This window comes from Dipodomys spectabilis, unplaced genomic scaffold (assembly GCF_019054845.1).
Source record: "Dipodomys spectabilis isolate Male_0828 unplaced genomic scaffold, ASM1905484v1 ptg000436l, whole genome shotgun sequence".
Classification (NCBI taxonomy): domain Eukaryota; kingdom Metazoa; phylum Chordata; class Mammalia; order Rodentia; family Heteromyidae; genus Dipodomys; species Dipodomys spectabilis.
In genome coordinates, this window is record NW_024871113.1 from 2,674,247 (window position 1) to 2,692,337 (window position 18,091).

Sequence of the window (18,091 nt, forward strand, 5' to 3'; positions counted from 1 at the left end):
TATACACCCCTGCACAATCAGAGAGTGATATACCAATAAACTCACCAGAGGTCAAAATAATAAAAATAATAAAAAATAACCTCTGTCCACTTGGATGTTGTAAATCTTCCCTGCCTGGTTTCAGCTCCCCACACGAATGACATCAATAAATTCCCTTGGGGGAAGACATGTCCAGTTGTTCTTATGGACTAGAAGGGTTGGCTGGAACACAGGGTTATCCTATAATCCCTCCATGCCACAAACAAATGCACCACAGATAAATATGTCATAGGAAAATGGTGCACACATCATTTAACAAAATTAAGTCAAATATTTTCCCTTCAAAAACATCTAGTGAAAGATTGAATGTCTGTGGCAGAGGGCTTAAAAGATGTTCTTGCTGGGTCCGTGAATTAATTAAAAAAAAAAAAAAAAGCAGGATAAAAGCTGGACACCCAGATCCCTAGACTGTACCTGTGCCCTTTGATCTGAGCCATCCTGTCCTTCAGACACTTTGCAATCGCTTCCTGGAAGGTCAGGATTAACCACTGGAAAGCATCTGTGACAAAAGGCAAACTGGCCCTAAGATAAATAACGCCTTCTTATTATTTTGTGACAAGAGTTCAAACTACTCCAAAGGAAGCAAACAGCCATCTTGAAGGCCACGAAGGCCAGGTTTCAATGATTCCCACAGGACTCTGTCTGACCAACACTGAGAAACTAAACTGTAGGACCATCTCTCTGTCACCAATTACAAGGAACCCACTTGTGATTTGAGATGATCTACATAACCTTCTTACTCTTACCCCAGGTCCCTGTCTACTTAAAACTAAGGCAAATGTCAATATTCCTGAAAATGCTTGAAAGATGTACTGAAATGCTGTCCTCTGATTGGCTTCCATGTAAGGAATCTTTTTTCCCCTGTCCTTCACAATGTCTCTCCAGTTGGCATATAGAAGTGAGTGGCCAGGACTGACATATGGGACTTCTGGAGTTCAGGCCCAAGGCCTAAAAACAGTTACAATGATTGTTCCATGGACAGTCATTTTAACTATATTGGTGAAATTTAGGCATGTGTTTAAGTACCTAGTGGTTTCTTATTTATTAAAGGTAGTTGGAATATGTTGCTTAGTTTTCACAATTAGGAGGAACAAGGTGAGTGACTTATTTTAGAATTAGCCATTAATCATTCAACTACACAGGCCTCCAAAAAAATTTCATGCTGGTGCAAGGGAGGAGGGTGAAGTAGGATGAATATAGTAAAAATACTTATTGGACATGTGTGAAAATGGGACAATCAAGCTTGCTGAGACTGGTTTGAAAAGGGGAAGAGGAATGAGGGAGAGAGATGAAGAGGGGAATTCTAATCAAGGTATGTTGTATGCACAAGAACATGTCAAAATAAATCTTGAAAAATTAACTAATGCTAATAAAAATGTTAAAAATAACCACAAAAAGAAGAATCAAATTTCCACTTGAAAGCAGCAAACATTTGATGAACAAATGTCAGCAACATACACTTGCTGCTTGACACACTTATCTTAATAGAGATTAACAGAGTGATTAAATGTGTATATTCATAATATGAAACATACTAATTTTCACGTTGCAATAAAGCTATGATCCTATTAAATTCTTTCTTTGGAATAACACCTAGAAACATGCTGAGAAAGGAAATGAGTGGTGATTTACAAAGTGACATGTATTTATTGAGCTACTATTATTGAGAGAGACTACTAAGACATTGAATGGTACATCAAGATGATTGCATCCTTTGTTCTCAACAAATGTATAACCAATAGGTAATAAGGCATGAGCTTCAATATTTAAAACACAAGGAAAGACCCTATTCTTTGAGAAGATAGGAAAAGTCTTTTGCAACAAGGTGGAATGGAAAACAATAATGGTAACTTGAAATGTAAGTGAATAGCATAGATTCTCATGCAGTTCATTCAGCCCTGGTCTGAGATACTGGAATATCTTTTTGGGTGGAAACTGACATCTTAGCTTCTTAATGACTGGATAAAATATGATCTGGTCCAGGGATAAATTTTTCAGAATTAGTCATACTGCCATGACTAGTGACATCTTAAGATGGTTGGATTCTGTCTATGAGCTCATATAGCTGCAGTGGGTAGAGCACACAGATAAGTTAGAAACAGCTTCTACAGATTTTATCAATCTAGATGCTAGAATGAATGAGTAGTGGAGACAGGTGGAGGGAAATCCGATTGCCTTTACCCTCCCTGAGGAGACTTAGGATAAACTGGACAGAGCCTCAAGTGCAATAGTGAGAAAAGCATGCAATAACTGAACTGTCCATTTGGGTGTGACAGTAGCTATGAATGCAAATCAGGTATTCAAGAAGAAGATCAGTAGGAGTAATTCTCTCAGTCTACACCCTTTTCTCCGAAAACATATGTCTATATTATAGACTGAAAGTAGGTCATCCAAATCAGTTTTCTTCTACTCCAGTGATTTGCAGATGTTATTCCATACAGCATGAGGCTGCATGTAGTTCAAAGCTAAAAATAAACAACCACATTTTCTAAAACTCAAAGCACTAGTAAGCGTAAGAGGATTCTTTTGATCTTATGAAACATTCCTACCTATAGAAATGTATAAATAAATGATAGAAATTTATAAGAACAAACCTGTGTTGGATTAAAGGTTATCCAAGCTGATTTTAAGTAGAGCCTAATTTAGTAAATGCCTCAACTATTGTTTCTTTAACGTTGAGAATGAAGGAGAAAGTTGAGGCTCGATGAATGTATTTCACTTGACTAAATGAAAGACCTCATAACCCAAGAGGCATTATGGCAGTTTCAATGAGAAGTAGTTACTTTAAAGCTAGTTCAAGATCTTCAGGACTTACTGCTTTCTTAAAGTAAGTAAAAAAGAGAAAGAGAAAGGAAAGAGAAAAGAGAAAAAGGGAGAGAAAGAAAAGAAAGAAAAAGGAAAGGAAAAGAGAGAAAGAAAAAAGAGGAAGAATTATTTTGTTAGGTCATCAGTCACAATAATCTGAATGAATGCCTCAATAAAGATCAAAACAAAATTGAAATCTTAGGAAAATAGTCATATGAAATTTGTCCAAATGGCCAGGCACCAGTGGCTCACGCCTGTAATCCTAGCTACTCAAGAGGCTGAGATCTAAGGATCACAGTTCAAAGCCAACCGGGGCAGAAGAGTCCTTGAGACTCTTATCTCCAATTAACCATTAGAAAACCGGAAGTGGCACTGTGGCTCAAGCGGTACAGCACTCGTCTTGAGCTGAAGAGCACAGGGATAGCGCTCAAGCCCAGAGGTCAAGCCCCACGACCGACCAAAAAAAAATTTTTTTTCCAAATGCTATGTTATTCTTTGCAACCCCTGATAAAAGGCCTGTAAAATACACAAGTGTTTACTGGTTATTCACTGAGAGTGAGTACCTGAAGGAGAAGGTTGTCCTTTTACTACGCCATTTTTAGTCTTTTCTTCTGAATTCATGACTTCCTTGTAGATAAGTTCTGTAAGAAATAGTTATCCATGATATTAAAATTTTATCCTTAATCCATAAAGATTAAAATTTGTTAATGACAACATTTTAATGGGGTTGATAAATATATATATATATATATGAATGCATGCATATATAAATACACACATCTATGTACATATATATGCATGCATATATACTCAAATAAACATTTTACTATTTTACGAATATTTTGTGGTGGCAATTCCTGAAGTGTTATAGTGTTATCAGTTAAAGACTTCATTGTTTCTAGTTTGGAGACCAACCGTTATTTCGTAATCACAGTTTAAGAGGTACCTATCCTCATAATTTTAAATTATTACCTATTCTACAACTTGCATCCTTCATTTTTCGTTCAGATTATATCTTGGATTTGTAAATCTAAATACATTTTAAAATACATTTTGTTCATTCTCAAACTCTTAACCATCTGTGGCTTTCTCATTATTAGAGTGAAACTTGAAAGTCTTCTGTTCTATTTATTTTTTCCTTCTTTAACCGAAAATTATTTGGCACTACTCATACTTGTTTTGTAATAATATATAATATAAAGGTATTTTATTCTCCAATTTACTCTATGTTCTCCTCCAGTGATGTCCATATCCTACCACATACCTCATCCCTACGAATACTTTCCTGCTCTCACTTAAACCAAACCAAGTCTTTTCCATCTACTATCTTGACATCTAGCTATTTCTTCACCTTCTTTTGCATATGCTCATTCATGCACAAGATTCACCAACATGTACCTTTAGACAGTGGAATCTCTTTACTCCCTTTATAACCATTTTGCTGACTCCTACCGCTGGCTTTACATTTATCATTTATATATCCTTACATATTTGTGATTTTTCCCCCACCATGTATTCACTAATTTTTAAGGTAGGTCAAAGCTTCCTTTCTTCAGATCATTTCTTCATATTCCTCCCTATTTTCTTCTGATCAACTGACAACACCTGCATTTGATTTTCTTACATTTACTCTTCTCTGTAGTTACTTAAGAGTAGCTTAACAACTTTTTACAAGTTCAACCTGTTTTTCTGCTTTGTTTCAACCTAAGTGTAATTTTGAAGATGGAGTATAAGGCTGGAGAAGTTCTGAAAAAAACAGATAAATATATTTATTGATAAGTTTTTAATGTAAAGCCTGATAGTTACACATATGTTTTATTAAAACCTCCAAATCATATAAACCTAGTGAAGTAATTCATGTAGTAACTTATTTAGCTTATAAAGTTAGCACAAATGTTATTTTACATTTCACATGATAATTTTATGTTCAAACACATTGTTTAATGTTTATATTTTCAATGAAGTCAGCCTTTCACCATGGAAACATTTTGACAAACAGTATTAGTTTGAGGTGTATATGTGTGTGTCGCTACTGGGGCTTGAATTCAGGGCCTCATGTTCTTGCTCAGAGCTGTCACTCTACCACTTGAACCACATCTCCACTTCCAGCTTTTTGCTGGTTAGTTGGAAATAAGGGTTTCACAGACCTTTCTGCCCAGACTAGCTTTGAGCCACAATCCTCAGATTTTAGCATATAAGACATTGCCACCTGACTTAGTACTGCATTCAAAATATCAATCATTAATTCCTATTCATTGTTGTACAATGTACTATTCTATTAATATATCTTATTTGAAGTTTTACAAGCTTTGAAACAATCTTTTCAAATCTTGCCCTTGTGGCGTTATACTCGCTAAACTGCACTGAGGTATAGCTCCAGCACAAGAAATTTAAAAACATCTTTTAGTAAATTATTTTACAGAACAAAGTCATGGGGATGCTTTCCACATCCTAAGTATAGGATGTAGAGAGGATTGGATAACTTTGCATTCTGAATTTCAGTACAGCAAAAAGTAGATGTTTTAAAATAGTAAAGTCACCTTTCCACTCATCAATGGTATGTTCTCTTTCATCCAGCTGTTTGTCATATATCTGAGGTGGAGGCTGCGGAAGAAGAACAAATAATACATTTTGAATTATAACCAAAACGTAATGAAACTTTCACAAAGCACATGAATACATTTCTAGTTAGTGACTTGAGGTATAATCACAACAATATGTAAATTATGGGGTAAGTACAAAGAGTTCATGAGTTAAAGTTCCCTCACAGACTTGTGGGAGATCTACTTATATTGCAATGCTTTTCACTGACCATGTAAGACAGCAGAACCCAAATTCCAAAAGCTTGCTTTCCAGAACCTTCTGCTTTAGAATCCACGGTGGCTGGCTCACTACTTGTTAGCAAGGGCCTAGAGTTTCCATTCCTGCTGTTCACTGGCCAGCAAAGAGAGCAACATTAAAACCTTCCTAGGCGGGCAAGATCATGTCCCATTTTTAAATCTTTTCAGAAAAAAAAAGTCTACTATGTTTCTTCATAGACCATAGTGCTAATCCCCAAGATAAAGAAATATCTAGATTAGTCTTTCTTCTTGACGCATCATAAAATGCATATGTGTAGCTCTGTGTTCTATATTTAAGTGATTTGAATATCCCTCCCAGTAGTCCAGGCAAAAGAAGCTATTAGTTGACAATGGAGCAGGGCTATCTTGTACTCTGAGGGGTCCCTGGGATCGTCCTTGCCGGGGAAATGATGTGGCAGAGTCCTCAGTTGTACTCAGGCAGACAGCATTGCTCTTCTTTCAAGAAGCTCAGATTTTTTTTTCATGCATCTACTTGCCTTCCAGGAAAGAAGTTCTCCAATTAACTCCCTAGCCTCTTGCTCCTTGTATTTTGACTCAGAATATCTATCATAGGTGGGATATATGTCACTTAATATAAGCCAAGTGACATAGAAAAATTAATAAGCCATATTACCATGGAAAGATAAGACAAAGGAGCTACACCTACTGTTACTGGACCAAGTGCATAGAGGAGCTACAAAATGTCTAGGGACACAGCACAGGGGAGCCTAGACTTCATCCTTGTCTAGCACTCCACCAGCAAGGGACAAATGAAAAAAATTCATCCACAAGAGTGAGTCAGACATATTAAGATGTGGTTCCTTCAAAAACAGCTCTTTGTCCAGTAACCAAAGGATTATGCCTATAATCCTAGCTCCTCAGGAGGCTGATATCTGAGGAATGCCCTTCAAAGCCAGCCTGGGTAGGAAAGTCTGTGAAACTCTTACCTCCAATTAAGCACCAAAAATAGCTGGAAGTCAGCTATGGATCAAGTGGTAGAGCACTAGTTTTGAGCACAAATGCTCAAACACAGTGCATGGGCTGTGAGTTCAAGCCCCAGGACTGGCCTACACAAAAAAGGCTCTTTGTAAGACAGGCTTGGGACACACACACACACACACACACACACACACACACACACACACACACACACACCCCTTGTGTTGTCTCTGAGAGGTTCTTTGGCTCACACTCAGCCACAGAGGCCCTTTCTTAAGATTCAAAATCTCAAGTAGCCTGCATGTAACAGACAATCATATGCACCCCCATAGCATGCTGGGATAGCTCACATCCACATCCTGTAGAAGCATCTGGAAATGAAAACAAAAGAATTTGTCCAGATGTGATGTGGTAAGACACATTAGCATGATTAGTGTCAGAGAACTATTCCTGGGCCAAACATTTCCTCAGCACCTATTATGGCTAAAGGAGTAAAAGGCTTCCAGTAAAGCTATTGCTATTCCAATGTCATTCAATGCAACAGTGGTCAGCAACGAAACGAAAGAAGATCTCTGTCCCTTATTGTCCCCAACAGTAGTAAGAGCACACAAACAATGACCAAGGTGAGATACCTGGGAGATCAAGCCCTGACCATGAATCCTGACTGGGATAGAAGCTTCTATCTGAAATCATAAAGGATTACCCAAGTGATAGGAAAACTGATTTAATGAGTGAGTTAATAAAATGAAGTCTTTTTTTTTTTTAAGTTTCTGAGGCTGCTATCTGAGAAAGAAAATGCAAAGACATTCTCTGGTGTGCAGTTCCTAGGTGCCATTTTGCTCTGCTGCTGCTTCCTGGCAATGAGTAACTGCGGTTAGGTGGCTGGCCACGTGGCTGTGTCCAGGACGCCTGTAGTGTGAGTGCGCATGCTTGCAGAGCCTGGAGCTCTGTGTTTAGTTGGCACCTCTTTCTCTAACAATAGGATCCTCGGAGACTGGCTTCCTCCCACAGTGAATTTTTCCATTCAACTTTCAAAGTTAAACATGGCTCAAGAGTAAAGTTTCTGCCAAAGTTCATAAATGCCATTTTCAGCTCGTAACAAAGCTATTTTGAGATTTTCTTTGGAACTTCAGCATACAGCTGTTGCTGATGTATAAAGCACAAAGCACATAAATTCTAACCACATACTACAAAGAGGGAATGCAATGTGCTGAGTACGAGTGTTTGCCTTCCAACAAATCATTTTAAACTCACTTGTGATCGTAGTAATCATTGCAATGAGCTACATATTCAGGTTTGGATTTTGCTTTCTTTTCTGAAAAGAGCAAATAAAAGGTCACCTACAATGGCAGGATCCATTTACATATATCTTCTGTATGACAATATACAAGAGTAATAGACCAGAAATGCAATGAGATAAATGGCATCACATATTTTCACACACACACACACACACACACACACACACACACACACACACACAAACACACACACACACACAAACACATACACACTTTAGCTACTTGGGTAGTTATCATTAGGATATGTGATGAACCATAAAGTTTTCTGCCTCCATCTGCTAAACAAGGGTTGGTGTTTGAATGTTCTTTCCTCTACTGACAAATGGGAAAGCTACTTTATTTTGTGAAGGAACCACCCTAAAGAGAGAGAAAGAGAGAGATGTGCTATTGGCTAACTTCTATATTCCTAGCTTCTCAAGAGGCTAAGATCTGAGGATCACAGTTCAAAGCCAGCCCAGGGAGGTAAGTCTGTGAGATTCTTATCTCCAATTACCCACCAGAAACCAGAAGTGGAGCTGTGGCTCAAAGTGATAGCCTTGTGCAAAAGAGCTCAGGGACAGCACCCAGGCCCCAAGTTCAAGGCCCGCAACCAACAAAAATAAAAAAAAAAGAACAAAGATAAAAAGAAATAGATGATATGTGTAGAGTTCTTAGAGTTTCTGACTTTTATTTCTTCAGATTTGTCAAGATATTGATGATTAATATTATCTTATCTCTAGAGATTTGAATTTTACTTCTATGGCTGTACCTTTTGAAGAAATTGAGCCATATAGATGGCATAAATAGTGGAATAACCTAATGGAATAACCTAATACATAGTATATTTATATCAATGACACCATATGTATGTTAAAAATTGTTTCAATTATATACATGTATGAATAAGCACCTGATCACTATAAGTTAATAAATATTCAAATTCCTTTCTTTGTCTATTAAATTCATTTAATAAAGGTCTGTCTACCCTCATGTGCCAGACTATATGAGAAATTGATATTTCAAAATTGGTTAATTTGATGAACTCAAGGAACTCATAACTTTCTGAAGTAACATTGTTACAAAACAGTGATATATGTACAATATTTATTGCACATGTACCAAAATGACAAAAGTTGTGTCTAGAAAAGCAAATGAGTCAGGCTAGACTTAGGTACTCTGACATGGAAAAAAAGACTTTGGAAATGTAGATGATAGTGCTGATAAATGGAAGACAATGGGAAAACAGGATGGTCCAATCTACAATTGAATTGAAGAAAGATTAGCACAAAGGTGAGCTGAGGAACTAGTGTATGATGTAGAAAACTATTGAGGTTATTCCTTAGTAAGGAAAGTAAGGATAAACAAAAAATATACAGCCAAGAATAATTATACATTTTAGTAAGTAAAATCGATAGAAATTGGTCTTTTACTGGACACATGCAATGAAAGAAGAATGACACACTGATTTTTTTTTTCTTATGTACTAGTCCTAGGGTTTGAACTCAAGCCCTGGTGCTGTCCCCAATCATTTTTCTCAAGGCTAGCATTCTATCACTTGAACTACAACTCCTCTCCCAGATTTTTTCTGGCTAATTGAAGATAAAAATCTCATGGACTTTCCTGTTATGGCTGGCCTTGAACATGTCAGCCTCCTGAATAGTGAGGATTACAAGCAAGATCTACCAGCACCCAGCAACAGCCTGATTTTTAGTGAGTACCTGCGCAGAAGATGTTGTTTGCAGAACCACTTTAAAAAGTAAAGAATGCGGTAAGCAAAGTAGGATAGGTGAACCTATGCTCCATGTGAGCAGAGATGTTGATTTGAAAATTAACTGTGAGCTGAAGTTGTAAAAATGCTTGTTGACTGGAGATTTCTGTACATATGAACACCAACAAGAACAGTTGGCTGAAAGCATGAAAGTCATGGAGATAGACAGATAAAAGGACCAAAGTAGACCCTTGTCAAACGACAAGGCTTAAACAAATGACAAGAGAAAACAACTCTATCTTAACATAGAATGAGGAGGAGGAGAAAATGGGGAGGAGAAACAATGCAGGAGAAAGAGGAAGAAGGGAAATATTTGAAGAAATACAGGAGTGGAAAATATTGCACTTTTATAGAAGTGAAATGACCTGTTTTTTTAAAAGAGAGAGTAACTTATAAGTGAAACAGTAAGGCCAGCCTGGACAAAGTATGAATGAGACTCATCCTAACACACAAGCTGGGTATGGTGGTATGCCTCTATAATTCCAATTACACAGGAGGTCGTAGTCTGGAGGATCATGTTCCAAGGTCATTCCAGGGGGTGAGGGATGGGTGAGAAATTATGAGACCCTATTTGAAAGCTAACTAAAGCTAAAAAGAACTGGAGGTGTGGCTCAAGTGGTAAAGTGCCTGCCTAGTAAGCACAAGGTCCTGAGTCCACACCCAAATATAGCCAAAAGCAAGAAAGCAAGATAGCAAGGAAGGAAGGAAAGAAGGAAAGAAGGAAGAAAAAGAAAGAGAGAAAGATGTGTAATAAAAATAATCTTTTTTTCATCTGCCTCATTTAAGTAGTGTCATCCTTTTCCAATTTGCAAATGAGATTATAGAAACTCAGAGAGCAAAAGTGATTTTTCCATGATCATAGAGTTAATTAGTGACAAATTTAGGCATAACATTTATAGTATCTTACAGGAAACAATAGAATGAAGGAATTCGTCTGAGTTGCAGAAATATTAAGTTAGATAATTCAATGTGTGTGAAACATTTTCATTAAAGACAACTCTGAGCCTCTGACTCTGATTTCCATTCCAATTTTCTGTCATTGCACACGTGAGACTCTATCTGGCAACTGTCATACAAGCAGCCAAGGCTTAGACTCTTAAATGCTTTCTGTCAAAATATCTTAGTCATCAGCAGTCTGTACACACAAATCTCAAAGGAGATGAGAGCCAGATATGAGAATCTTCCAGGCACAGTTGTTACTTTTATCCATCTTTGAACCTTGAATTGACATTTTTTTCTATACCAGTCATGTTCTGAACCATATGACAGCCATCAAGTTGTTGGGTTTCTTCTGCTCCTTTTGTCCCAATTAAGCATCTCTCTGTTCTTTTGCCTTGTTAAAGATGCCAATAAAAGCTTTAAATAACCCTGTCTTTCAGTGTGTACATTCACTATTAATTCAGCGATTGGATCAAAGTAAATGATATAGCATGTTTGTCATGTCATGCTGAATAACACTTTGTTTTTTCTTCTTGAGCCATTACATTGGTAGATGATTATTGCCAAAAAATGCAGTGTGAATTGAAAGGCTTTAACCAATAAAGTCATGTTTAGTCAAAAAATTAATTAAATCGGGTTGGGAAGGTGGCTCAGTGATAGAGCACTTGCCTTGCATGCATGAGGCCCTGGGTTCGATTCCTCAGCACCACATGAGCAGAAAAAAAAAGCTGGAAGTGGTGCTGTGGCTCAGGTGGTAGAGCCCTAGCCTTGAGCTGAAGAGCTGAGGGACAGGGCCCAGGCCCAGAGTTCAGGCCCCACGACTGGACCCCAAAAAAAGAAAATTAATTAAATCAGCAAATCCACATAAGAAAATATGCAATTTAGGGGCTAGGAAGGTGGCTCAGTGGTAGAGCGCTTGCCTTGCATGCATGAGGCCCTGGGTTCGATTCCTCAACACCACATGAGCAGAAAAAAAAAAAGCCGGAAGTGGCGCTGTGGCTCAAGTGGTAGAGCGCTAGCCTTGAGCTGAAGAGCTGAGGGACAGCGCCCAGGCCCAGAGTTCAGGCCCCACGACCAGACACCCCCCCCAAAAAAAAGAAAATATGCAATTTAAAAATCTAACATTTCTTTGAATCTATGCCTAATGAATACTCTTTCCAATGAGTTACAATTTCCAATGAGTTAATGAATAGAAATTCTTAAGGTTTTTACTTCCTGATTAGGAAAATAAGTATTTAGATAGAATAGCTCTCACATAGCACTAAATAATATGTACTTCTATATTTTTCTTTATTTCTCTTTCTAATGTGTTCTTATTTCCTCAAATGGGTCTTTCTTTTCTCCAAATACTATATCAAGTCTTTAATATTTCAAGTACAAAGACTGTAACATAAGGCAAAAAAAACCCTAATTCAACAGTGATACTACATAGGTCCCATGGTTTCCCTTATTTGCAATAACTAGTATATGTGTGAGACAAGCAGAAAAGGTCAGATAATATGATAAGTGAAATGAACCCCAAGATAAGGACTCAAATGGTTTTTCTTTCTTGCTATTGTTTCTAACATATTTGTCAGGTGATTGTTTTGTTGCTTTGTATGTCCCTCCCCCACAGTATAACCCCTGTTTTCACTGTATTTGATGTTAGTATAATTTGGGGAGGGGAAGGGAAAAAACAAATTGTTTAAAGGGATACAGGTGGACCCATTGCAACAATGAGATGCACAAAATGCTATGTTGAAAAATGAACTTTACAACTTTGGCAGGGGGAGGAGGGGGAGTGTAGTCGTGGAGATGGGAGGGCAGGGACGGTAGGGGAAAAACAAAGGAGGAGGCAATAATGCTTGATAGGAAATGTACTCGTTACCTTGCTCATGTAATTGTAACCTCTCTGTACTGTATTTTCACAATAAAAAACTTAATAAGAAAAAACAGTGATACTCACTAGACACTGTTGTGGGGAATGGGAAGAAATGGGATAAAATGAGGGAAGGGTTAATTCTCTTAAAAGAGAAATGTACTCATTACCTTAGTTATGTAATTTTTTTCTTTTTTTATTGTGAAAATACTGTACAGAGTGGTTACAATTACATGGGCAAGATAATGAGTACATTTCTTATCAAGCATTGTAGCCTCCTCCTTTGTTTCCCCTTCCCATCCCTTCCCAGCCTCCCACCACCTCTTCCCCCCCCCCCCCCCCCCCCCCCCCCCGCACCAAAGTTGTAAAGTTCGTTTTCGACATAACATCTTGTATATCTCATTGTTGCACTGGGTCCACCTGTATCCCTATTTAAATGATTTCGTTTTCCCCTTCCCCTCCACAAATTATACCAACATCAAATACAGTGAAAGCAGAGGTTATACTGTGGGAGAGGGACATACAAAGCAACAAAGAAATAAACTTATAAATGTGTTAGAAACAATTGCATGAAATAAACTTAGCTATGAAATTGAAACCCCTCTATATATTACCTAAGTAATAAAATTTAAGTTAAAAAAAGAAGAATGAAAAAAAAGATGCAGAGCATTGTCAAAGAAACAGTAACTTACTGGCTGACTCTCCAAAAAATGAATACCTATAAATATTTTTTTAAAAATAGAATAATCATTTTAACAAAGCTCAGTCAATGTAAAGAAAACACAAAGACATAACATAAAGGTACCATGACAACAACAAAGAACATAAGAAATCAAACAAAGAGATAAAAGCTATTTGTTCAAAACTCCAGAACTCCTACAGATGAAATACAACCAATGAAGAAAAAATGTGGTAGAACGTATCCATGCAGGACTGATAAAACAGCAAAACTTCTGGACTCAAATACAAGTTACTTGAAAAAAAAACTTGTAAGGGAAAAAGAAAAGAAATTTTTTTTGGGGGGGTGTCATGTAGCTGGAACTCTGGACCTAGACGCTGTCCCTCAGCTCTTCAGCTCAAGGCTAGTGCTCTACCACTTGAGCCACAGCGCCACTTCCAGCTTTTTTTGCTTATGTGGTACTGAGGAATAAAACTCAGGGCCTCACACATGGGAGGCAAGCACTCTACCACTGAGCTACCTTCCCAGCCCCAAACAATTTTTAAAAGGAAGAAATTTTATAGGCGCTTGGCACCTGTGGCTTACACCTATAATCCTAGTGATTCAGGAGGCTGAGATCTGAGAATTGCAGCTTGAAGCTAATGTGGCCAAACAAATCTGAAAGATTCTTTAGAAAATGGTTTAAAAAATTATTTTCAAGTAATTGTACAGAGGGGTTTTAATTCTACAAGTCAATTTATGAGTACAATGCATTTTGATCAGTGTCACCCCTTCCATCATTCTTCCCATCTTTCCCAACTTGATTCATTCCCTCCAGTTACTTGTAAAACTAAAAGTGAAGGCCATGTCACAATGTACACTTATTTATTTTTTTTGTTGGTCACGGGGCTTGAACTCTGGGCCTGGGCCTGGGCGCTATCCCTCAGCTCTTCCATGCGCTACCACCTGAGCCACAGAGCCACTTCCATACAACGTATTTATAATAATCAATTTTATATTTATTATTTGATCATGGTATTAAGTAAATATATGGTTTTATTTGTGTGGGGCTTTTTGTTAAGTCTGATGAGTTGAAAGTACTCTATTTAGTTAAAAAAAACTGATATTTAAAAAAATAAACTGATATTTTAACTTTTGTTCCTACTGAAGTTTCAACTCAGGATTCAAGTGAGAACTCTCACTCTTACTTGTCTTTCTTGCTCACGACTAGCACTCTACCACTTGAGCCGCATGTTTTATCTTGTTAATTTTTGTCTTGCATTGAGTTTCTAGAAGTGAGGCCTTTGAAAGGACTGGAATGCAAATGATGATCTTCATTCTGGAAGTACGGGAAAGGAGAGCTAGGGAAGCTCAGATGGCACCTATAACAAAAGGCTTTCTTGCTGACCTAAGTCTGAGCTGTGTTAAAGAATGAGTGTGAGAGCTGGATGTTAGTAGCTCACATTTGTAATTAATCTCAGCTCTGCAAGATGCTAAGATCCAGAGGTGTAGGCTAGAGAGCGCTACTTACAGTTTTCTGAGTGGCTTATTGGCGATAAGAGTCCCACGGACTTTCCTGCCCCTGGCTTTGAACCCCAATCCTTAGATCTCACCTGGCTTGTGTGTGTGTGTGTGTTAAATAACCCCAGTGCAGATGGGGAAACAGGATATAGACAGGAAAAGAAGAGACTCACTCAGGAAAGACTGCATGAAGAATTAGTGTCATAGAATTTTAAAGACATGTGCAATTGATGATATTGCATGATTGTTTTTTCTCATCATCTTCATAATCCTAGTATCACTTTTACAAAGCTAAACTTTCACAATTATCTCATTTTTCCCTGGTAACAACAATTGTCTCCTAAATTAGCAATTGAAGCACAGTTCATGTAAGTAGAGGTGGCAATATGTAAACCCAGATCTATCTGAATACAAAAAATTCCGTGGAAGAATTTTTTTGCTTTTATGTTACCCAACTATGGCTTAGATATAGTTCCTCCTAAGTTAACTTATTGAAATAAATATGTTTATTAGACAAATATATCAACATAGAATGGCAGATAAAGAAGCTAATGCTATTTCCAGCTAGAGAGACCTTCAAATGCTATTAACTAGTATCATGAATTAGATTTCCATGTTTATCTCCCGTAGTGTGAGGTGTCTGCTGCATTGTGATGCTGCCACCGTGTGGTTGGAGAAAACAGGACACCTATGAGTTCATTTGAATGAATGTAATTCATCAAATTGCTCTAACACGGGAGTCCTTACCCATGTCTGAACACTAAATTTATCCGGAATCTTCAACAGCACCAACGTTTGCTGCATATCAACCCAGAGATCCTGATTTAATTGTTTTGAGATGTGGCCTGGGCATTGGAATAGATAAAAATTCACCAGGTGATTATAATATACAGTCAGGATGAAGACCAGTGCTCTAACCAATTAGGCAATAATAAAAGGAAGTTTTTTGTCATTTACTTAAGCATATTTTATTGGTATAGATACATGAGAACTCATTGGAGAGAAACTGATTTTCTCCTAGTCTTTAATTATTATATATATGTATATATATATATATATATTGTATTTCTGGACATTTTAAAGAATAGAATAGACTCTGGTGGCTCATGTTTAAGTAAAGGCTTGACTCAAGTGGTAGAGCACCAACTGTGAGCAAAAAAGTTCAATTCAGAATGTAAGGTCCTGAGTTAAAACTCAAGTACCACCAAACAAAACAAACAAAAACAGAACAAAATATTTGTGAATCTCATTAAAGTAAACATGAAATTTGTATCTCATAAGCAAGGCAGGCTACAGGCAAGGTGAACAAGGATTTTCTGATGGGAAACAATGGAAAGAACACAGGATTCAGAGCCCTGTGGATTCTAACCTTCAGTTCATTTAAGAGAAAAGTAATTTTAAATTTTCTATCACACCATACCAGGTAATTTAAAAGTCTTTTGGAAAACTTTCAAGGTAAGAAGCTTTGTATCACAAAAGGTTATACATAGAAAATATAGATGCGATTGGAGATATCAGAGCACTAAGGGACCAGAAGAAAGTTAAAAGCTGGTGATGCATATATTAATTATAATGTAAACTGAGGGTAAGTAGAGAGATTAATTAAATAATGCTCCCATGGTTTCACTAGGGAGTTAAATTCAGACCTTCACATTTTCATTCTGTTCTGTAATTTTCTCTAAGGTTGGTCCAAAAATGTATTAGCTTACTGTAAGGTCCATTCCTGGATGGTAAACAGACCTCGCCCAGTACCTGCGTTACCTAGGCAACTGGGACACCTGGAAGAGGTCACATCCGCATCCGCTGAGGTCACATCTTAACCTGATGTGGCCACACCTTTTTCCCACCTGATCCCACTTCCCTTTACCTGGACACACCCTTCCCCACCCCCTACCCTATATAAGGCCTAAACCGCGGCCAGACCGCCCTTTTCTTTTGCCAGCCGCGTGGAGTGCCAACCTTGCCTGGTCCCAGCAGGTCTACTGAATAAACCTACCCCTTACCTGAATACCACGTGTGTGGTGCAGTTCTTACTCGGCAACCTCTTTTTAAAAACCTAACACTTACATCATCAGAAAGTTTAGTCAAGGCTTGTAAATAGATATTCTCTTCACTGTTCCATGGAAACTACTTTTTCAGTGGTTCTATCATTTAAAAGGCCCAGTACTTGGACCAGCAATAACATGGTACCCAAGTATAGGTATTCTTTTATTCATCCTTTATTTTATACTACTATACATTATTAGTACCCAAGTATAGGTATTCTTTTATTCATCCTTTATTTTATACTACTATACATTATTAGTCATCCTTGAATTTCACTTACCTTAACCCTCAGATCTAACTACTTATATCTGTATAGGTTGTTACCTTCTAAATATCTCTATCCTCTCTAGGTACTCTCAGACCACCATCAATTCTAATCTATGTTACTACAGATATACCCCCTTGCCTGCTCTCTGTCTTCACACTGCAGTCAGAGTAACCTTTTGAAAGTTCAGATTAGATAATGTTGTTACTCAGAATGATTTCTCTCACCCTGGGATAGAGTAACAAGTCCATAACAATGCTTAGGAAACCCTTGTTTAACAAGTCCCCTGTTTACCAGCTCCAAATAATCCCTCACCTTTCTGCACTGTTACCCCCTAAAGACTTACAATGTTCATAACCTTTGCTTGACCTTGAAATTTAATTATATACTCTTTCTCTGCCTAGCTTTTTTCCCATTTAAATAATTCCTGCTTTATCATTCATGCTTCCATTTAGCTATCAGTGCCTCCAAGGAGCCTCATCTATCCTACATTGCTGAACTGTGATTCCATTACCTCATAAGTTTTAAATTGGAGTACTTACTTGTCTGACTTCTCACTATACTGTGGGGGATATAATCAACAACAAAGATTGTGCCTTTGCTCATCAGTGTCCACCACTGCATGTAATATACAGAAATTCAATTAATGCAAACGTGAATGAGTAACAATTACTGTGCTTTAAATTCATACCCTATGAACAGGAATCAAGGTGACATTAATATCCCAATTTCTATCATGAGATAGAGCATCTAGACAAAAAAAAAAGCCAGTAAGGAAACATCAGAATTAAATGACATTCTTTGGTCAGGTTGGGGGGCAGGGAATGGAGGCAGTGGGAAGGGAAGGGATAGTAGGAAAAAACCAAAGGAGGGTGTAACAATGCTTGACAAGAAAGGTATCCATTACCTTACTGATGTAATTGTAACCCTTCTGTATAGAATCTTTACAAGAAAATAAAATTTAAAATATAAATGTCATTATAAATCAAAGGACCTAATAGACTTCTATAGAATATTCTACCCAACAACCACAGAATACACATTCTTCTCAGCAGCACGTAGACCTTTTCTCAAAACAGATCAGATTTTAGGGCATAAAACAAATTTAACAAATATAAGAAAGCTGACATCAC

General features: G+C 37.5%; 1 protein-coding gene across 3 annotated transcripts in view; it reads right to left on the reverse strand.

The window, feature by feature from the left end:
• The window catches only part of Mapk10 (mitogen-activated protein kinase 10), a 317,866-nt gene that overhangs the window by 13,522 nt on the left and 286,253 nt on the right, over positions 1 to 18,091 (reverse strand). For all 3 annotated transcript variants that reach the window (XM_042668407.1, XM_042668409.1, XM_042668408.1), the window contains 2 exons: positions 5,385 to 5,448; positions 3,408 to 3,485 (listed from right to left, as the gene is read on the reverse strand). In XM_042668407.1, the coding sequence (XP_042524341.1) occupies positions 3,408 to 3,485; positions 5,385 to 5,448 (142 nt within the window). The remainder of the gene's footprint in view (positions 1 to 3,407; positions 3,486 to 5,384; positions 5,449 to 18,091) is intronic.